We start from the raw sequence: 23991 nt of genomic DNA, 5'->3' as shown, positions 1-23991 counted from the left end.
AGCCACTCAATTGACTAAAACAAAATTGGAATGTTTTGCAATAGTGCTAATTGACTTTTCAAAAGAAGCATGTGTAGAGATTTGATAAAAATAAAAGGCAAGTGTATTATGTTTTCTCTACATCACATATTTGATGGGATTAGGTTAAGAAAGCCGAGGGATAAGATCTAGCACCTTCCATAAGATCATGATGGCTGATATGTGAATTTTAAGGCTAATATTCCTTACCCCACAGATCTCCTTTGATCAATCGTCTAGATCAAATCTCCATAAGGATGGCTAAATCCTGGAAACCCTAACCGTAACCACAAGTCTGAAACAGATCTCTTTGGGGGTTTGTTTTCTATACACCACAAGTCACACCTCTCTCTCTCTCTCCAAAAAGTGGCATGCCACCCTATCTCATCTCCCTAGCCTCATCTCTAACTTTCCCATACTCAGAAAAATATTAGAGAAAAGAAAAAAAGGTGGCACGGCCCAACCATTCTCTAAGCCTAAGAAGGGCACACCCTATACACACTAGATCAAGGGCTAGGGACCTAGCTTGTTCCATTGCTCTCATATTTCTCAAGGGTGTCAGGCCAAGGCTTCCCTTAGTTGTGAGATCTAGGAAAGATCTTGATCCCGTGCGCTATCGGTGGAGGAGACTAGGAGTGGGGTGTATCAAGTCTAATTAAGGTAATCTTTTGTTATCTTCTTTTAATTTACTGCAATCTATGTTTCTTGTTCGCAAGTTAATGGTAATGTAATTTTTGTTCATGCAATAAAGAGTTGTTAAAGTGGTAGCAAATGAGAATCCAAATTTGTGTTCTTTTTTGTTTATTTCAGTTTATTACTGTAATTTTTTTACTTATGTAAGTGTCCTAGCCGGTTTAAAAAAAGAAAAATTTTAAACTACATAAACTGTGCTAGTTCACATTGTCCACTTTCATTGGTATCAGAGCAAGGGTTTCTTGTTGCCACTATTTTAGTTTGTTATTTTGCATTGTTTAGGACAAGAATACATGGCTGCAAGAAGCTTTATTGCTGAAATTTTAAAGACTGAAAGGTTTAATGGCACAAACTATGCCTCATGGAAGTGCAAGAAGGCTATGTGCTCTATGAGAAGGGTTTGCATAATATCCTCACTAAGGCTCCACCATCTCAGCCTAGGGGGAATGCGTCTCAGGCTACAAGAGATACAATGCTGAGTGGGAGTGCAAAAATAAGCTTGCAAGGCAATATCCTACTCGTGGCTACGCATAACTCATATGCATCCGAGTATAAGCCAATCAAGACTGCAAAAGGGATGCATTAGCGACTTGAGAAGGAATTTGCTGATTCTTCTCTTATAAGGACTCTGGCCACGAAGGATTACAATGATCTAAATTGAAGGCAATCCAGAAGTGGCCCGGTAAACCCATGCAAGTGGTTCACCTACTAAATACTCTCTATGCCTCTTGGAGGTATTTGTAGCTTCCCTTGATGCTAAGGAGATTGCTCCCGGGCTAGAGGAGCTCATTACTTTGCTTAAAGCTAAAGAAGAGCACTGACACCCAAAGATGCGATGCACAAGGTAAATTGTAAACCTTACTTTAGCCAAATAAGGGGAACGGGAGATTCAATAATAAGAAAAAGAATGAGGAAAAGAAAAGGGAAAGAGAGAAGTAGAAAATTATAAAGGAAAGAGAGAGAAGAGGCAATGCTATGTATGCAAGAAGGTTGAGCATATTGCTAAGAACTGTAGGTTCAATAGGAACAATGAGGGAAATATAGAATATGCATGTGTCGTGTTTGAGAGCATACTAGCGACCCCAAGGGAACATCTTGGTGTCTTGACTCGGGTGCTACAGCCCATGTATTCCATGTGTCAAACACCAAACATGGTTCTGCAACTTTAAACCCATGGAGCTGGGTGAGCAACATATCTTTATGGGAGGTAACCAAAAGACGGAAGTGTTGGGCATTGGGGACTATGTACTTGAAATGAAGAATGGGAAGACTATGATCCTAAAGCAAATACTTTATGCTCTTGAGTTTCTGACAGTCAGAAACTACAGTAGAAGTACTTATGACCGGTCTTCTCAAAGATGGACTTTTTATTATTGAAATAAAGGAAGAAGTTGCTTATGTCTCGTCTCCCACTCATGAGATTGATGCTTTCCTATGACACATGTGATTAGGGTACATAAGTTATAAAAGAATGGAGAGATTAAGAAAATATGGTATTTTCGAAAACTACAAAGATGATTTATCAAAAGTGTGTGAATCATATGTGCAAGAAAACTGATAAGGAAAAATTCCACCGGGGCACAAAGAGCTTCTAATGTTTTAGAAATCATCCATTGCGACATATGCGGTCCTATGAATGTGGCAACCAAAAGTCGCCAGAGATACTTCATCACTTTATCGATGACCATTCGCGATATGGCCATGCATACCTTATGCATTGAAAATCTGAAGCATTAGACCATTTTAAGGAATACAAAGCCGGATAAAGAAACTGAAGAATAAAAGTCCTAAGAATTGATAGGGACGGTGAATACTCCTCATATCTCTTTAGGGACTTGTGTGTGGAGCATGTATTGTTCATCAGTACACCATGCCTTATACACCCGAGTAAAATGGAGTTACCAAGAGACAGAATAGGACGTTGGTAGAAATGGAGAGAAGTATCATGGAACATGCAAAGCTATCCCTTGGATTTTGGGGAGAAGCAGTATTAGTAGCAGAATATATCCTGAACCATGCACCCACCAAGGTTGTTCTTCTTACTCCTCATGAGATTTTCACTGGTCGTACTCCGTCCCTTGACCACCTAAGAGTATGAGGTTGTTCTGGTCATGTTCTAATCCCATACCGAAATAGGACCAAACTTGATCCCAAGACTATTAAATGTATCTTTAATGGCTACCTTAACCATGGTAAAGGGTATCGATTCCACAACCTTGAAAATGGGGCAGTCATAGAAAGCCGGGATTCCCACTTCTTTGAGGCTGAGTTCCTTGAAGCAAAAGCAAGTCACAAGCAAGTCAATCTCTATGAGATGGCTAGTGACAACGTTGAGTCGCAAGAATCCAAACCACAACTTAGGAGAAGTAACTATATGAGGTGACCACCGGAGTTCTTCACCTACCTGGGGGAACACTATGAGAGAGTTGGGGATGAGCCAGACCTTGAGCCTACCACATACCAAGAAGTCATAACCTGACCTGAAAATAACTATTGGGTAGAAGCCATGAAATATGAATATAGATCCATTACCCAAAACCAAGTCTGGGAGTTAGTGTCTTTACCTCAAAACCGTAAAGCTATTAAGTGCAAATGGGTCTTCAAGAGGGGAAACTAGAAAAATACAAGGATAGACTAGTAGCCAAGAGGTTCAATCAAAAGGAAGGGATTGACTATGATGAAAAATTTCCATCCATTAGAATCCTAATCATAGTTGTCGGGTGCGGGTGCATTCCCGAGAGCGCGAGTGAGCTCAGGTCTGTAGAACTGTGGATTGTTGGAAGCTCCTTGTGGTTAGGACCATCATCTGTATGATCTTATAACAAGGGAGTGGGATCCTTGTCACAGCAAAGTGCGATTCAATGAGAAAGGATTCGTAAGAGTAAGTTTTAAGGGAACGCGAATGATGCATGGATTCACAGTATCATTGGCTACAAACCTGAATCAATGCATATGAATCACTGCCGAATAGAGAAAACATCATATGCACTGCATCATCCAAGATCCCTAGTTGGAATCATGGGATCGAGGTTCCGAAGTAGGTCCGTGACCCTTCCTACAAAGTTCCAACAACTATGATCCTAATAGTCATAGCTGCCCACTTTGACTTTGAGGTCTATCAAATGGGTATAAAAACAATCTTTCTCAATGGGGAATTAGAAGAAAATATACACATGAAACAACCTAAGGTTTTAGAAGAGAAAGGAAAAGGGAACCTAGCTTGCAAACTTAAAAAATCCCTTTTTATGGCCTAAAACCAGCATCGCACCAGAAGTACATCAAAATTCAAGAGACCTTGTCTTAGGAGGGGTTTACCTTGAATGAGGAAGACCCTTGCATTTATAATAAAGCTAGTGGGAGTGATGTCATAATCATATCTTTATATGTGGAAGATATGCTAATAGTTAGTAACTCGATGGCCCTTGTGTTGAAAACAAAAGAATTCCTTTCACGACACTTTGAAATGAAAGATCTATGAGAAGCTTCATATTTGTTGGCCATCAAGATAACAAGAAATAGAGAGGAATCAAACTATTCAACTTTCTCATGTGAGTTGCTGCAAAAGAGTACTGGAAAAGTCTGAAATGAACACTTGTAAGTCCATATCGATCCCTATCGACAAGAAGACAAAACGTGGCCTTCGAATGTACCCTAGAGAGGATAATGAGAAAAAGGCCATGAAAAGAATATTGTATCGCAGTGCAGTAGAATCTCTAATGTGTGCCATGTCAAGAACAAGACCAGACTTGTCCTTTGCCATGAGCATGACCAGCTAACTTCAATGAAAACCTGGGATTGAGCATTGGAAGGAGATTTTATTAATTTTAAAATTATTAAATCACATGGGGGCCTATTATACTTCATGGGCCCCGCCTATCTGGTTATTTGTTTAGGAATGCGTGGGGCCCTCAAGTGCCCCATGGGTGGCACACCCCACCTCTTTCATGCCCTTTCCTAATGTATTGACTTGTGTAAGAAGCCACTCAATTGATTTAAACAAAATTGGAAAGCTTTATAATAAGGCTAATTGACTTTTTAAAAGAAGCATGTGTAGAGATTTAATGAAAATAAAAGGCAAGTGTATTATGTTTTCTCTACATTACATTTTTTATGGGATTAGGTTAAGGAAACCAAGGGATAAGGTTCTAGCATTTTTCATAAGATCATGATGACTGATCTAGAGATTGTAAGGCTAAGATCTCACACCCCACGTCTCCTTTGATCAATGGTTTAGATCAAATCTCCATAAGGATGGCTAAGCCCTAAAAACCCTAATCCTAACCCTTACCCTAATGACAAGCCTATAAAAGATCTCTTTGGGGGTTTCTTTTCTCACACCACACTGTCATCTCTCTAGCCTCATATCTAGCTCTCTCATACTTAGAAAAATATTAAAGATAAAAAAAAAGAGGGGGCATGAGCAAACCATTCTCTAAGCCTAAGAGGAGCACGCCCCATACACACTAGATCAAGGGCCAAGGCCCTAGCTTAACCCATTGCTCTCATATCTCTCAAAGATTTCTAGCCAAGGCTTTCCATAGTTGTGAGATCTAAGAAAACTTTGATCTCGTGTGCCATCAGTGGAGGAGACCCAGAGTGGGGTGTATCAAGTCCAATTGAGTTAGTCTGTTGGCATATTCCTTTACTTTGCGGCAGTTTATGTTTCTTGTTCCCAAGTTAATGGTTATGTGATTTTTGTTCATGAAATAAAGAGTTGTTAAAGTGGCAGCAAGTGAGAATCCAAATCTGTATTCTTATTTGTTTATTTGAGTTTATTTTTGTAATCTTTGGACTTATGTGTCCCAGCCCGTTTGGAAAAAAGAGAAATTTTAAACTACATAAACCGTGCTAGTTCATGTTGTCCACTTTCACTTTTTGGTCCCATCAATACATTGTTGGGATTGTGTTCGACACTAATACCTAAGTTTGGGTCACTAGGGATATATGTATGTTGTAGCTTGCCATGCCTAACTTCATGGTTTGCTATCTAGTACAAGGGGCAAAGGTGAATCATAGTTAAAGTAATTGTGACTGTTAAGTCATTTTATTTTTGTTCATTTAAGTTATTAGGACCTCTACGTCCTATTTTCAGTTGTATGGGCAGTATTGTCATTTTTCATATTTCATTAATATAACAAGAATATATAAGAGGTGCATGAGGCCTACTGGACTCTCACACTGCTCTCTATTCAAAACTCTCTTTCTCTCTCGTCTACCTACCTCTTGACATGGTATCAGAGAATTAATCCCCTAGGTCTTTATCCACTCTTGTATCATTTCTACCCAAAATTTTTTTTACTACACACTGTTTTACCCAAGCCCTGGGTTTGCGTGCGTGACTAATAAAAGAAAAGAAAGAAAAAAACTTACGGTGACTTCCTAGGGCTATTCGATCTAAACACAAGGATTGTTTGCTAGGTTGTGCATAAAAAATCCATGTGGGATTGTGTTTAGTGTGGTGATGTTGTTGTTTGTCTCTAAAGATGGAGACAAATAGAGGAATCCTTGCCTAGTTTTAACATTTGTGGGCAATTAAAGATGATCCACCAGAGTTTTCTCTTTAAAACCCCAAATCGCACGTATAGATGCTGCCATAGTCTACTAAAAGAGTGGTAGCATCATGATGCTCGGATTTGGATAATGTGATCTTGCCCTAGTTTGTTCAAGCGTGAGAAAGTGGCTATGCTTAGATCTAAATGATAAATATCCCTCAATTATTTTTTTTTTGCCCTTGAGTTGTTCCAAGCATTTGCATTGGACTTGGTGTGAGTGATTGTCATCTGTGGAACCCGATTGCCTTCTTTATCTTTTAATTCATATACTCAAGATTAATGCAATCAAACCCAAAACCTCTAATCATCCGGAACATGTGGGAATACAAATTATTTTAGTAAAACTAAATGAGCCCAATTGTATTGTATGGGTTCAATTTGTTAAAGTATCCCTTGGTGCCAAGGGGAAATTGAAATATTTGACTAAGGACTAGCCTAATGAATCTGATAGTAAATATAGAGATTGTATGAGAGAAAATTACATAATCATAACTTAGTTGTGTATAGTATAGAACCTTAAATAAGTTCAGATGTGATATTTATTAACATTGCTAAAGAAATTTGGGACACTCTAGAAGAAACATATTCATCAGATAACTATATCTCTAGGGTACATGAACTGTTTGAGAAAATGTTTCGAGTGCAACATAGTTAATAAGAGTGAGTATTGTGCCCTTAGAGGTATGTGAGAAGAACTAAATTTATATCAGTCTATATCTAGGGATGTGGAATTATTGAGGAAGCATCGTGAAGAATTCAAAGTTACCAAATATTATTGGGTCTTAATCTTGAGTACCATCCTATATGTGGACATATTTTGGCAAGTAGTAAGTTACCATCCCTCAATAATGTGTATGCACGCATATGACATGTCAAGATATCTGCCCTGCCTAAACCTTTTTTTGACTCGAGTCTTAGTAATGCATCGATATTGAATATGATGCAAGGAAGGTGGGAAAGAAATAAATAAATTAAAAAATAAAAATATAAAAATAAATAGGTCAAAATAAAAACAAAGGAGTCCACCCCAAAGATCTCAAGATCAAAACAATTTCTTTCTTCTGAAAAAGGATATCCTTCCCTTTAAATACACAAACTAAAAGAAAGAACAGAAATAAAATAATAAAAAAACCCACAAAAGTAAACACCCTCTCTCCCTCCATGTTAATCTCTCACTTTCAAGCCCATGTTAATCCCTCTCTCTCATGACCATCATATCTCTAACCAATCCTTATCTTACCTATTTTTTCTCTCTAGTTTCCTAAACCCTAGGACCCACAACTTGCCCAACATGGGAGGAAAAATCAACTACCTAAAGAGCTCGTAGACTACAAAAAAGGACATCAATTCCTATTTCCTATAATCACCTAAACCCCAAATTGAACAGTCATGAATAAAAAAAATTTTGGTCACATCCCTAGATTTTAATAAACAAAATAAAACCTGAAAAATTCAGCCTCTCTATTGATTACGATTTGTGTCATTCCCTCAGGGTTGGGAGGAGCTTGACCTCGAGCTTATTGTTTTCATCACATCCTTCAAAGGCTAATCGAATAACTAGTGATGTAGTCCCGCCATTCGCCGAGGTATTTTATTTTCTTTAAGGAGTTAATTAGTCAAACACTTCATAAGCAAATTGCAGTTGAACATCGTGATGCTGAAGAGTATTTTAATTTCTCTTTCAAACTCATGATGAACCTTTAGAAGATCGGCCTTGCTACCAAAATCGCTTGGGCATTCCTCAGGTTGTGGTTCTTGCCTCATAATTTGCTTCATTAATCTCTAGGTTGAAATTTAATACCGAATCTATGTGGTTGTGAGCACCTTCTTCTCTATAACAATATTTTTCAACTGCTGAACAGTGTTCTACCACCCTTGCAACTGATGATTCACTTTGTTGCATTCTCCTCAAAGTTTGAGAATGTTGCTCTGAATATCTTCCATGGCTTTGTTTATACCGTCTGCAATTTGTGGCATTAGATCATCAATCGCAGGAAGAGTAAGTTTGGTGGCCTTGTGACGATGGATTTTGTAAGGTTTGATACCACTTGATGTAGAGTAGTTGAGAAAGAAATAAATAAATCAAAAAATAAAAAAGATCAAAATAAATAGGTGAGAAATTATAACATCAGAGTCTATAAAGGAGTCCACCCCAAATATCTCTTCAAAAGAAATAAACAATTTCTTTCTTCTCAAGATAACCAGTTCTCAAAAAGGGACATCCTTACCTTTAAATAAAAACAAAAGAATAAACAAAAATAAAATAATATTAATCCCTCCATGTTAATCTCTCTCTATCCCACCATGTTAATCTCTCTCTCTCATATTAATCTCTCTCACTTCCTAACCATCAAATCTCTAGCCAATCCTTATCTTACCTTTAGGGCCCACAACTTGCTCAACATAGGAGGGAAGAATACCCACCTAAAGAAACCCTACACCATAAAAACAGGACAACAACTCTGATTTCCTTTAATCTACAAAGCCGTAAATTAAATAATTATGAATAGAAATATTCAGTCATATCCCTAGATTTAATAAATAAAATAGAACTTGAAAAATTCAGCCTCTCCATTGACTGGGATTTGCATCGAAACACATTTGTGGGGAGAGGTGATGGGGAAGAGGTCAAGGATGTGGTAGTGACTTAGGAAGAGGCCGTGGTAGAGGTGTTGAATGTAGGGGTTGTGGAACTTGAAAGTGTATGCATTGTGGGCAACACAAATGATACTATTGATGGGTGATGGGATAAGATTGGCAAGTCTGCATAGGCAAATCACACTATATGAATGTGATGGTGTTTATCTGAATGGATTTAGTATTCATCAACAACAGTCCAATTCTCCTGGTTAGTGTGTTGTGCTTTCATGAGAATAATATATAAACTTGTTAAATAAATACGATAGCCTACCTTTCCACTTCCACTGCCACCTTTCCACTTCCACTGCCACCCTTGCTAACTCAGGTAATTTTGTGCTTCTTGTATCTCAAAAACCTACTCATTGGGTTATTACTCAAGAGTTTTCGACTATATGATTGGTGAATCCTCTGTTTTTGCATCTCTAAATAAGTGTATTCCTAATTCCTTTATTACTTTAGCCGATAGATCACTATCTAGTTTGTCCAGACCAGATTATTTATGCCTACTTCTTTTTCCCTGTTCCTATGTTATATGTTTGTAAAGTTTCCTTTCAGTTTGTTGTGAGTTGATTAACAAAATCTATCCACTGCTTCATAACCTTTTATCCTTCTTGTGTCTTTCAAGATCTAAGGATAAGGAGAACTATTGGTGGCGGTATGAGGTGGCCTACACTTTATGGATCATGACCTAATTGGTGCTGCCCTTCACTTTGTTGCTTCTCCCTTCTTGGCATTGTCGGCTAGGCCATCCTTCTCTTAATAATTTGAAGTTGTTAGTTCCTTTTTAAGAGTATGTGTCTACTTTAGAGTGTGAGGCTAGTCTGTTAGGCAAATATCATAGGGTGTCATTTCCATAGTGGTCGGGTGCGGGTGTGTTTCTGGGAGCAGGAGCGGACTCGGGTCCACAGAACCGTGGATTGTTGGAAGCTCCTTGTGGTTGGGATCGTCGTCCGTACAATCCTATATCAAGGGAGCGCGATCCTTGTCACAAGGAAGCACGATTCCATGGGGAAGTTATCACAATAGTATGTTTTAAGGGATCAAGAATGATGTGTTCACAATACAATTTGGCACAAAACTGAATCATTGCATATCAATCAGTGCCAGATAGAGAAAAAATCATCATACACTTGAGAACCACGGTTCGAACCTGCTGGGAATGCGGATCAACATATAGGGATGCGCGTTCCATCCAAGATTCCTAGCTGGAACAGCGGAATCAAGGTTTGGAGCAGGTATGTGACCTTTCCTACAAGGTTCCAACAACTATGGTCATTTCCTCTTATGATTGATAAATAGAGACCTATTCCATTTATAGTTGTTCATTCTAATATCTGGGTTCCTACTAGAGTACATAGTTTGCCTGGTCATATATATTTTGTGACTTATGTCATTGATTATTCACGAATGACATTATTACATTTTAAAGAGAGAGATGAGATTTTCTCCATTTTTAAATTGTTTCACAAGGATATCCACACTTAATTCAAGCATACTTGTGTTTTACATTATGATAATGCTAAAGAATATTTTCCCACTGAATTTTAAAATTGTTTTGCTCAAAATGGATTACTTCAAACTTCTTGAGCGCATACTCCTCAACGAAATGGGGTTGATGAAAGGAGAAATCAACATTTACTTTAAGTGACCTAGACTCCACTAATTAATATGCATGTTCCCAAAGTTTATTGTTAAGATGCCTTGCTGACCTCATATAATTTAATTATTTGAATACCCTCTTTAGTTTTGAATGGAAAAACACCACACTGCTCTCTTTCCTATTACTCTTTTTTTATTGTTGTTCCTCAAGTGTTTGGGTGTGTTTTCTTTGTTCATTTGTTAGGGTATTAATAATGATAAGTTCATGGAGCTGCTAAGTGTGTTTTTTTAGGGAATTCACGCTTCCAGAAAGGTTATTGTTGCTATCATCCTAGTTTACAAAATAAATTTGTTTATGCTAATACAAACTTTTTTGAAAAGGATAGTATACTATGAGACCCTAAGATCTAAACTTAGCGAAATTTGAAAGGTGAATTTGTTGGAGATTTTCTAAATTAACACATTTAAAAATGACAAATGCAAGAGCATGTAGTATCCTAGACTAAACCAAAGAACTTTATAATTTGTTTTAGCCCTTGTGGGAATCATGGAACTACACAAGGGCATTCTAAAAATTCTTCAACTTTTAAGGGATATTATGTATATATATATCTGTATATATATATATATATATATATATATATATATATATATATATATATATATATATATATATATATATACAAAATAATTTCTTTAAAAAGGTGTGCCACACATGGGAACAAGAAATAGCTCATTTACTGTCAATATATATGTGGTCATGATGACACATCTCTATAAACACAAGGTCACCATGATGACACATAACATATCCATACACATAATAGGGATTAGGGGCTTCTATAGTGATGTACGGAATTAGGAACTACGTGATCATGAGAGAAGCAAGGTTATATAAGCATTGGGGCTTGAAATGAACAAATGGGACATGCAAATTGCATTTCTTCTTGCATGGCAGGTGGTACTAGATTTCATAACCACAACAGATTTCGACAAAGAAGGTATGCCTGACAAGGACATCATGGAAAGAGCCTGAACCATCTGTTGAAGATCCCCATCTGGTAATGTTCTACATGCACTAAAAGAGAAACCCAAAACCACTGATAATTGGTCTATTCAATGAGATTCTAAGAAGTATAGGTAATCGCTCTCGTGCGAGATGTCATGCTTCGAGTCAAATGAACCATCAACTGCACAGTAGCCAAGAGCAATTATGACCCTGATCTTCTTAGGATAGTTATTCTTAGCATGCCCAAACTCTTCCAAATAACATCACCTCTTACTTAGAATGACAGGACCAAATAAAAGGGCATATCCAAAATAATGTCCTATCATCGGCGTTCAATACTGGTGCAATTGGTCAATGCCTAAAGTAACAGTCTGAGACACCTCTCTCAAGAAATAGCCTAGGAAATCCAGCACTTGTTCCTCTATCATTGTAATGTATAAATGTTGATGGTTGTCAAGAGATAGATGAGACAATAGTCTAAAGCATTCACTAAAAGAATTTAAAGAGCTAAAGTGCCTTAATCAGTAAACATGGCCCGAGCATCATCAAAACTAGGATGATCGCTGATGTGGAGAATGAAAGAATAATTATATCATATTATGTTCTAAGGCATGCAGAGCATCAATAGTGGAGAAAGGTTCCATGAAAGCTTGTTTATCCTAGATGTGGGGGTAATAGGCAACAGTGGGCATTGATAGATCAATCTCATTAAGTAATGCTTAGAAATATTTTGGCCAATATAACCTAGTAAGGCCTACTAGATAATAACTTAGCCCAAAAAAAAAAGGCCTATTAGATAACAAAATTTTTCCCAATGTTCCAAGACATTTCAAGAATACCTGTGCTTTGGTCAACTAGGCATTGATCTCCTTAACATCTCTAGTGTAACAACCTTTGCATTGCTTAGTTCATTCAATATAATGTTATTGTAATCCCTTAATCTCAGCTAAGAGTATAATTTCTATTGTTAGCTGCCACAAAGAGTCCTTTTTATAAATTCTCCCTAGCTAATTGGATAGACACTTCTCAATAAAAGAAAATGTTCCAAATAAAACTACTTAGGTTCGAAAAAAATTTCTTGACAAAAATGAAGAGCCAGAGGCAAACAGCAGGACAAAATTAGCTAACAAGTAACCAAAATAAAATGGAAATAAAAGTCCATATCCGATGCAAAACAGACCTCATACATAACCAATGCCTTCGACCACAAATTATTCAAATATATGGAAAGAATGTGTCTAGGGGAAGTACCAGAAGACATGTACATGGTACCTCCACCTGGATTTAGAGCTGCTGGATGAGGGAAAAGTTTTTATTGAGAAAGGCCATTAATGGGCTAAAGTACTCCCCTCGATCTTGATTTAAGAGGTTTATTGGTGTTGTCCAAAGAATTGGGTATACTCGGACTGATATTGACCATATCTTATTTGCGAATCATACCAAGATCAGTATCACTACTCTGATTGTATATGTGAAAGATATTGTTATAGGTAATTCTCCAAAGGAAATTCACTAACTGAAGGGCTTTTTGGCAAGGGAGTTTGAAATCAATGATCTAGGTCTGTTGAAGTATTTCTTAGGATAGACGTGGCCAGGTCTAAGAGAGGAATCTTTATCTCTCGAAAGAAGTTTGTTGTAGGCCTCCCTAAGGATACAGGAAAGCTTGGCTCTAGACCAGCTGATACTTCCATAAACGTGTTAAAAAGGTTGCTACAAGAAGAACAATGTAGAAAGAGATTGAGTGACGTGAGAGAAAAAAGAATAGTGAGTGTGAAGAAAATTGACAGAGATGGCTGTAGCACTTAACCTCCATACATGTTTCATACTTATTTATAATAATAAAAGACTTTGCAAATTACAGAAATGCCCTTATATGTAACCCTAGTGTAATTAACGTTCTCAAGTATATTAAAAAGACAAGAATGCCCCATAGCCCATAGTTTAGAACCTATAGATAAAATAATCTAATCTTTAACACTTCGCTTTGAACGGGAGGATAAATGCCATCCATGCGTAGCTTGGAATATATTAAAAAGACAAGAATGCCCCATAGCCCATATTTTAGAACCTATAGATAAAATAATCTAATCTTTAATACTTCGCCTTGAACAGGAGGATAAATGTCATCTATGCCTAGCTTGGAACAAGTTTGGGGAGTCTGGTTACAACTACGAGCCTTGGTGAAGATCTTTGCCAATTGATTCTGACTTCACATATGGAGTTGTTATCTACTTACTTGCTACTTTCTCCCAAATAAAATGACAATCAACCTCAACATGCATTCTCATCTCATGAACTACTAGTTTGCTAGCTATATGAATGGCTGCCTAATTCTCACAAGACATCTTCATCGGCTCAATAATTGTGAATCCCATCACCTACATCAAGTTTTCAACCACAATGGCTCACATGTGGTGTGAGCCATTGCTCTATATTCAACCCTTGAGATCGACCTAATGCTCGTTAGGTTACCAAATTCCTCCATCAATGGTACAATAGCCAGTAGTTGATCCCAATCAGCACCAGAATAGCTCTCACTACTAAAGTGGCCATTCTTCCTCTAGGTCAGTCCTTGACCAGGAGGCCCTTTAAGATATCGCAAAATACTTCTTACTGCCTCCTAGTGTGGTGTCTTGGAAGAATGCACGAGTTGACTCACAACACTCACAGTAAAAACTGTCTGGCCGAGAAATAGTTAGGTAGATAATAAGTCCACTCACAAGCGTTCTGTACCTACCTGAGTTTTCAAATAAATCTCCTTGATTTGCTGATAGTTTAGTACTTGGATCTATAGCTGTATCAACTGGGTTAGCACCCAACATACCTATTTTTGTCAACAAATCTGTGACATATTTCCTTTGGGTAGAATAATACCATACTTGGACCAAGCTACCTCAATTCCAAGAAAATACCTCAGCTGTCCCAAGTCTTTCATCTGAACATACTGTGGCAGATATCCATTCAATTTATTTTAATTCCTTCTTGATTATTTCTTGTAATGATGATATCATCAACATGAGCCACCAAGAAAATTATTCTTGAGGATCGTCTCTAGATAAATACTAAATGATCCATATGACTCCATCGAAACCCATACACTAGAACAATTTCACTGAACGTCTCGAACCATGCACATGGGGACTTCTTTGGGCCACAAATTGCTCTCTTCAACTTGTATACCTTGTCTGACTTCCATTGAGCAACAATCCTTGGTAGTTAATACATATACACCTCTTCTCTTCTTGTAAATCACCATGAAGTAAGACAATTTTTAATATAAAGTTGCCACATAGCCATCCCTTATTTGCTGCCAGAAATATGAGCATTTGACGACAATTAAGCTTGACAACAACAGCAAATGTCTCTAAATAATCAATACCAAAAGTTTGTGCATGTACCTTTGCCACCAGGCTGGCTTTTAGCCTTTTCAAAGATTCATCTGGCTGACTATATACACCCAACGACATCCAGCCGGTCTCTTTCCTACCGGCAGATTAGTACGCTCCGACGTAATATTTGATTGAATTGCTGTCATTTCCTCGTTCATTGCTCTCTTCCATCCAATATGAGAAAGAGCTTCTAGATTGAACTTAGGTATAGCATGGAGGAAAGTGCAAAAGAAAACTTCTGATAGCAAGAAGATGAATTTACCGCAACAAAATGATGAACAATTGGATGTTTAGTACAAGATCATTGACCTTTACGAAGAGCTATTGGAAGATTACCATCATCATGCCCAAGAGTAGGTTCAGAACCTGATAGTGGATTTGTAGACAACGATGAAGATTGATCGTTGGCTGAGATGGTGGTAATGGCACTTACTTCACTTTCCTTCTCATATATACTTCGAGAGGCTACTCCTATAGTCCTGTGGAACATTAACAATAGGAGCAGAGACTGAATCTACAGGAGTATACACTTCAACTGGTGATAAAGAGTCATCAACAGAATTAAGAATCGCGGAAGGGATAGGAATGGAAGAGGAAGAAGATGTGAGCTTTTCATTATGCAAATTCTCTCCTTGAATGGAATGCCTTAAGTCAACTGGACCCTCATCAGAAAAATATGTAGTATTCTAAAAAAGATGGTATCAAACTAAGGTTTTTCCTCAAACCAGGATGATAGCACTCATAACCTTTTTGTGTACAAAAATATCCAAAAACCACACATTTAACAGAAAGAGGTCTAATTTGCCAGTGCTGGGGGTCCAGAACATGAACAAAACAAGCACACCAGAAAACTCGAGGAGGAATTGTAAACAAAGGACTGCTAGGAAGAAGTATAGAATTTGGTATTTTCCATTTAAAATAGACGAAGGCATATGATTTATTAAATAACAAGTAGTCAATGCACTCTCTCCCCAAATAACTTTTTGGCACATGCATAATTAACAATAAAGCTCGAGTTGCTTCGATTATATGATGAATTTTCCTCTCTGCCACCCCATTCTATCGAGGAGTGTGTCCACACGATGTTTCATATAGAATGGCATGTCAGGCTAAATATTTTTGAGAATCTTGGGACAAATATTCTTTAGCATTATGTACACGCAAAAATACAAACATTTTTTCCAAACTGAGTTTGAATTTCTTTACACAACAACTAAAACATAGACAAGCCTCAAATCTTATAAAATATTGTAACTAGACAAACACTAAACTCTAGCGGGATACCAAATAGGTGAATGACCAACCACAAATGGAATAAACATTCGTTTATCGACTCTCTGATGCAAGGAAATCCTATGATGCTTGCCTAACTCACAAGCCTCACACTCTAAGGTTGGCAAAAACTCTAATGAGGAAACTAACAACTTCAAAGTATTGATAGATGGATGATCTAGCTGGCATTGAAGAGGGCAAACACAAGAATGGAGAGCAGCACCAACAAAGCCACAGTCAAGCGAGATAATAAAATCCACAAGATTCATGACCACCACCAATTATCTTCTTCGTCTTTAGATCCTGAAAAACACAATATGAAGGACAGAATGCTACTGAGCACTGAAGAAGTTTGGTCAGTTCACTAATTGACAATAAGTTAAATGACAACTTGGAACATAAAGATCAGATGACGATGAAAGTAGAAATAGGAAAAATAATGCCCTTACCGGACATGCTACAAGAACCATCAACTAATGTAACAAAAGCAGTGGAATCTGATAGACCAAGAGGGAAAACATAGAAGACTTACCAGTCATATGATTAGAGGCCCCTGAATCAATGATTTGGGAATTTAGCCTCTGAGACACAAGGAACGCAGAAGTACGTGAATTTGCCAAAGTGGCAGTGGAAGAGGAGGGATGAGTAGTTGGTTGTTGACTATTCTTGATTAGTTTATTGCATTCTTTATGTGAAAGTAAAATTGAGTCACTAGACAAATTGAGAACATGATTATGATCATTGGAACCAACTGGATACACACCACCACTCTAATAAACATAAGCTGCCTAATCAGGCCAAGTGGGCTTCCACAACTTGTCCCAACATTTATCAGCTGTGTGGTTGATCCATCGGTTCACTTACTGTTGCCTCCCTCTGCCACGACGTCCCCCTAAATCACGACTAGTCCTGTTGACTATCTTGATTAACTTATTGTATTCTTCACGTGAGAGCAAAATTGAGTCACTAGCAGAATTGATGGAAAGAATGTGTCTATTTGAAGACAACGAGAGCATCTCAGGCCTCTAGATCCCCTAAACTTGGTCCTGATTATTTGGGCATTCACGTCCACCGTGATGTCTTGTAAACCATGGTGAGACCCTCAAAATCTAACAATTTCAAAGTGTTAAACACCCCCATCTCGAAAAACAATCTGAGGTGTAGATGGATCCAGGTGAGTACACTCCCAGGATACAGTCAGATTGAAAATTAATTCCTGAGTCCCTGAGTTGCGGATTCAAAAGACCCGTACAAAACCACAGTCTATAAATCTAATATGTCTTTCTAATTGGTATGAAACAGAAATCATCAATTGGAAACATACTTCTTCCTCTCAATACAAAATTTATCATCCAATCGATATACTACATTAAAACATCGATTGGGAAAATGAAGCACATGAAAGATCATCCCATGCCAGAATAAGTTATTAATATAACAGAACATGTTACCTTAAACTTATGTGAGGCTAGTGCTTCACTATCTCTTACTAAAGAGAGAGTACAAGCCTTATGAGAGAGAGAGAAAGCTCACTATTTTCATCGAAAACCCAAAGCCTCACCCCAAAACTTTCATTTCTCTCACTCTCTGTTTTTCTTTCCACCCATACCTCTCCTCCATCTCATTGCTTTCTCTCTCATCCCAAAAGCCCTTATATATGAGTTAAACAATATTTTAATAGCTTGAAAGAGAGGTGGCAAGAGGAGAGAGAGTAGGAGGGACAAGTGGTGAGAGAGGAGTGCCAAATAGAGGGGGGAAGAGAGGGGTGAGGTAAGGTGCATTAACAGCATATGAGGAGAAGAGTAAAAAGATGGGAAAAGGGAATAGTGGTCCTACAAGACCACAAAGAGCTAAATAAAATAGCAGACAAATAATATTGTTTTGAAACACATATTTAGCAAAAAGCTAACAATCCCCCACCTATTTCAAAACAACAGATCTCTCTTTGAACATATCAAGAAAGATGAATGCATAAGTGAAGGTATCTTTTAGACTTGAACATCCATGTGGTGTTATGCCAAATGCTTATCGAGACAGTGAGTGGACACAAACTATGTCTTTTATTGATAAGCCTCCCACATATCGCACATTTACTTTCAAAAACTATGGTTTTCTAAAAAGCTTGTGCATTTAAAGGCCCTGCGCCGATCCTGTTTTCATGAGCGCTCTAGAGAATGCCCAATTCCCATAGGAAGCGGCCTCCACTTCCACTCTCATAAGGCTCATCAAGTGTATGCAAGGCTTATCGAGCGTCTATCAAGCTCATCAAGTGTATGTAAGGCTTATCGAGCATCAATCAAGCTCATCAAGCGTAAGTAAAACTTATGGAGCATCAGTCAGGATCATCAAGGATACGTAAGGCTTATAGAGAGCATCTGTCAGGCACATCAAGTGTACATAAGGCTTATGGAGCATCAGACAGGCTCATCAAGCGTATGTAAGGCTTATCAAGTGTCTGTCAGGCTTATCAAGCGTAAGTAAGGCTTATGGAGCATTAGTCAAGCTCATCAAGCGTATGTAAGGCTTCTCGAGTGTCTGTCAAGCTTGTTAAGCGTAAGGCTTATGGAGCGTCAGTCAAGCTCATCAAGCGTATGTAAGGCTTATCGAGCATCTATCGGGCTCATCAAGCATAAGTCAGACTCTCTATCGACTGTCAGTCATGCTATTTATCGACCGTAAGTCACGTTATCGACTGTAGGTCAGACAATCAACTGTAAGTCATATTATAGACTGTAAGTCATGCTATTGACTGTAAGTCATGCTATTGACTGTAAGTCAAGTTATCGACCGTAAGTTAGGTTATCGACCGTAAGTCACGCCATGGACTGTAGATCAGACTATGGACTGTACGTCAGATTATGGACTATACGTCAGGCTATCTACTATAAGTCAAGTTATCGACCGTAAGTCACGCTATCGACCATAGGTCAGACTATCGATTGTAAGTCAGATTATGGACTGTAAGTCAAGTTATCGACTGTAAGTCAAGGTATCGACCGTAAGTCACGCTATCGACTACAGTCAGACTATCGACTAGAAGTCAGATTATGGACTGTAAGTCAAGTTATCGATTGTAAGTCAAGTTATCGACCGTAACTCACGCTATCGACTATCAGTCAGACTATCGACTAGAAGTTAGATTATGGATTGGAATTTAGACTCTTTTGAGTGTGCAACTCAAGGACTCATGAATTAATTTTCGATCTGGTTATATCCTAGAAATGTACTCGTCAGGGCCCGTTTGCACCTTAGACTTTTTTTGAGATGGGGGCATTTAACACTTCGAAGACAGCGAGAGCATCTCGTGCTTCCAGATCCCCTAAAACTTGGTCCCGATTATTTGGGCATTCATGTCTATTGTGATGTCTTGTAAAACGTGGTGAGACCACCAAAATCTAACATGCCACATGTATAAGAAAAGATCGAAAAAAAAAGAGATCAGTAAACTTCAAAACTGAGGTATAAAGTCGCTAGCAAAAAATTCGTATTCCACAAAACAAACCAAAAATGTTTTCACCCGACCCAAGCTTCACACATCTTGGCTATTGATTTCCCATCCAAGAATCACCAAAATATTGATGAGAAAAGGTTATAGATGCCTAAGATTTTAATCAGGTTGAGTTACATCTCAGTGTTCCAAGTAACATATCATCCCTCATCAATGTTCAAGAAAATGGAAATGGGCGTCCAAGAGGTTGAGGTGCCCAACTGCCTGGGCAAGCACTATAGAAAAGTAAATGGGTCACTGGGAGGGTTTGGGTTTTATGAATTTATGATTTTGCATTACATACATATAGCCAAATAATGGAAAAAATAGCCAAATAATGGAAAAAATAGCCAAATATATATTATAAATTTATTATTTTGCATTATAAATTATAGTTAGAGCTATACATAGAGTAATATTTTCAAACATTAGCACCATAAATAGCCAAAAAGCCATAAATATATTATAATCACAAAAAATTAGCAAAAGAGGGGGTGGGGGGGAGGACACTTATGAAGTTTCATATAAATGTAAAGCTAACTAAATGAAAAAAAAAAAAAAGCACAGCATAACACAACACTCACAATAAATATGAAACCTTAAACATAAACACTTGTATTTACGAACTTTTCAAAAAACTAATAGAAGTACGTTTGAATTGATCACTTTCGGTTGCCAAAAGCTGTATTTTGCAGCCAGTGTTCGCAAAATCGAACCGGAACAGTTAACCAGACATGGACCTGGAAGCGGTTTAACTGGCCTAATCGGAAAACCGGCCAATTCAACCGCTCTAACCGGGCAAGTCCCAGGCGGTAAAAAAAGTGTTGAAAACAAATAAAAAAAGATACAAAAAAAATCTATTAAAATATGAAAAGCATATAAAGAATGATTAAAATAAAACACATTCAAATGAAGTTGAAAATTAATGAAAAAAATGGATTTTAACCCTTTTTATATTTTTCAAGGGCTATTTTTTAAATTTTCTAAAAATGATGGGAAAATATAAAAGTGAGTATTAGTGACTAAAATAATTTTTAATCGTTACCATAATGTAAAGAATATTTAAAAATGCATTACAAATCAAATTCCTTATTTTTTAGCATTTGTATACATTTTTTTTGAATTTATACCGGTTTATCACCCTAACCACCCAAAACCGGAACCAGTCAGGGGCCGGTTCTGATCTAACAGGGCGATTAGCGATTAGATCGTGTGATTTTGCGAACAATGTTTGTAACATATTTAATCCTTAAAAAGTTTCCAGTGGAATGCCTTTCCATTCCGCAAGAAATCGAAAAGTACAACTTCGATTGTGATCCTTAAAATATTTCTTTTTTGAACCAAAAAAATAATTTTTGGGGGCAAAATAAGGTTATTTAGGATTTTGGGGGGCCAAAATACAATTATTTTTCCCTTTTGGCAAGGCTCATTTTCAGGCTTCATCAAAAGGGCCCTGGGCGAGTGCCCAAGCACTGGGGGTAGGGTACCCGCCCAGACAGGGCCCTAGGCCACCCCGGAACCACCGCCCCGCACTAGGACAAATATTCCCAATACCGGCTGGTAAGGCCTCCAGCTGCCTAGGCTGCTGATGTTTTGAACATAGTCCCTCGTAGACAATGTACTATCGTACAAACCACATAACTACTCATGCATAACTATCCATGCAGATGCACACCCAACACATGTAGGGATGCAACCCATGTTCATAGAGACCCATCAACAAACGCATCTTTTAAAAATTTCATAACACCAAGTGACCATAGACTTCTTGGTTAAACTCTATCAGCAATCCAATCATGGGAAAATTTAAAAATTTAACATGCAGCGAAATAGACTTCACACAAGGGAAACTATCCTAACACACGTATCTTGCAAGCATTGAGATTTTGTTCTACTAGTTGCAAAGTTTTGGGAGTTTACATAACATTAGTTACAAGAACTGCTTAGAAAAATCTCTTAGAGACGTGGTAAGGTGTGAATCCATCAAACGGAACAGTTTCTTTGGGAGAGCGAAATTAACACAAGTTTGAGTTCCTACAAGGCTGCAACTGAGTTTCTAATGTTAAACGTGATACTATGTAGCTTAATGTATGTATCTTTATTCATTAAAGAAAGCCTTACAACTATTCTTTGTCGGCAGTTTTTAATAGTACAGCACATTCGTCTTAAACGAATGAAATAATAACTCTTAGATGATTGACTCATTCTTCAATCGTTTGTGCATGCTATAAGTCATTGTAGACGTGGTTGTGTTGCTAAACAGTTTCATTTCATAATTCAGTATGTATTTGAGGATCCTAAAAGAGTCTATTTTTCAATTGAAATAGATCATACATTCATTATGAATGTTTTGTGCACAACAACGAAATAAATATGTGAGAAATTAAACAATAGTAGTTCTGCTCAATGATAGACAATTGTAACTTGTTTGCAATAGAGTATAGGGTAGTTAAGCAAGAACTTTAAAAAGCAACGACAGTGATTCTTTTCATTTCCATGCTGATTTCCTACGTGTTCATTGAATTACCCAAGGAGACACGGTAATATCAAAAGAGCCACTATCAGCTGACATTCGAGGACTACGGCACATGATGAGATAAACAAAATAATCGATGACTAAATTCCTGAAATTGGGCGTCCAAATCCTATGCAATCTTGTTATTCACTGATCTATATGAGTTTATGTACCAGCAAGGACTAATAGTCAGCAAACCCATCAAAAGAACAGAAAAGACAAAAGATTAATTAGTTTAGTAAGATTAAAGATCTATGCATCATATAGTCAGAAGATACCGAGAGACCTTTGAGAAGAACTTTTGAGCATGGCTTCTAATCTGCACTGCGGTCTTTGTACCAATATGCTCTGTGTCCCATGAAAGATGAGAAGAAACAACAGGCTACCAAGTAAGGAAATCATGCATTGATATAAGGAGCACATTTCCCTTTAAATTGTTAATTGTTTGGATACATATTGATTAAAATCACTGTCAGCTAACAATTAACCTTCGATAAGCTGCCACGCCCGACCATAGAGTTTCAGAGCCTCCAAGAACCGGTCGTGCTCTTCCTCTGTCCATCTCTCCCTCTGCTTTGTAATTGTATAGGGTTTTCTCGTCTGGATGAAGTTAAGAGTTTTTTAAGATTGGAAAAGAAAAGAATTTTCTTAAATAATCTAAGCATGCAGGAATTTAACAAGATGAGCAGTCTATGTCAACTTGAAAAGGATAAATCTTCATACCTTGACTACCAAATCTTCTCCCGGAGAATAAGTTTCCATAACCGAATTATTCGTGCATAAACCCTACACAGAAAGGACTCTCACTTTCTCTTCCCTGATCATCTCCAGGAACAATTTCCTTCGTCCATTTCTCAAAGTACAAATCTTTAAAAGACACGGCTACTAACAAAAAAGCCGCATCACTAAAACAATCTGCAAAAAAGCAAAATTGAGCAGACATTGGATCTGTTTCAAAACACAGAGTAGAATCCAGAATCAATATCGAGTATCGAAGATGATGAGGAAAAAAACTGCTTCTCGTGTATTCCTCACCAAAATCGACAGGCAATCCAACTGGAGACCAAATATAAAGAGATAAAAGAAATCAGTAACATCCACCGCTCCTCAAAACCATCACCCATCATCCATTAAAATCACATTAACCAAACCAATAGGAAACCGAATCAGAAACAAGAAAAAAAAAAAAAAAACAAACAAACAGAAAATTAAAGGCAAGAACCTGACTCACCTTCTGCGATCTTCATAGCCATGCCTAATAGACAAACTGTACTCAAACTTCGCACAGCTCGTCCCAGTCAGAACCACCATGACGGTCAATCAACTGAACTTACTCCTTAGATCGCAGCTCCTCTTCAACGGCAGCTCAAAGTGGACCCCCAAAACTACAATGGCGAGTTGAGAGAGAGAGAGGAAGAGTGAAACAGCGAAGGAAAGGTGTGCAGTGTGAGAGAGAGCTTATATCCAGTGAGGCTCTGCAGGCAGTGGATGACCTAAAACCAGACAGAAAATTGGAGACCGATTCTCAGCCACTACTATTTTCTCCTATTTTCTAGGGTTTTTAGTTTTGTGGAGAAAAGTGTTTTTTTTTATTGAGGCCAAAGTAGCGGCGGCCGTGCGAGATGAGATGGGCAAAGGATATGGCGACAAGTGGCGGGATATTGGTGGCTGAGATTTTTGGGGGGCAGAGGGCTGCCAGCTCAGCACTCGCTGCACTTTTGCGTGGGTGGCGAGGGGGCTTCTCGTCCACAAGTACCTTTGGGCCGCTTTTTTGGCCCTCCAACAAAACCGTAAAAAACATAGTGATACACGTGGCC

General features: G+C 37.9%; 1 protein-coding gene across 2 annotated transcripts in view; it reads right to left on the bottom strand.

Moving 5' to 3' along the window:
• Positions 1-23648, bottom strand: part of LOC18424570 (protein LATE ELONGATED HYPOCOTYL) — a 28451-nt gene extending 4803 nt beyond the window's left edge. The window contains exons 1-5 of one of the 2 annotated variants that reach the window (XM_020676657.2): positions 23406-23648; positions 23210-23230; positions 22898-23089; positions 22663-22774; positions 22461-22522 (exon numbers count right to left, since the gene is read on the bottom strand). In XM_020676657.2, the coding sequence (XP_020532316.2) occupies positions 22461-22522; positions 22663-22774; positions 22898-22936 (213 nt within the window). In that variant the 5' untranslated portion in view covers positions 22937-23089; positions 23210-23230; positions 23406-23648. The remainder of the gene's footprint in view (positions 1-22460; positions 22523-22662; positions 22775-22897; positions 23090-23209; positions 23231-23405) is intronic. The other variant, XM_006829155.4, reaches the window with a different exon arrangement.
• Positions 23649-23991: the final 343 nt, after the last annotated feature.

Source organism: Amborella trichopoda, chromosome 9, assembly GCF_054954075.1.
Source record: "Amborella trichopoda isolate Santa Cruz 75 chromosome 9, AtrichopodaSantaCruz75HAP2 v2.0, whole genome shotgun sequence".
NCBI lineage: Eukaryota > Viridiplantae > Streptophyta > Magnoliopsida > Amborellales > Amborellaceae > Amborella > Amborella trichopoda.
Note: the sequence above shows the minus strand (reverse complement) of the source record. Positions and strands in the feature narration are given on the sequence as shown.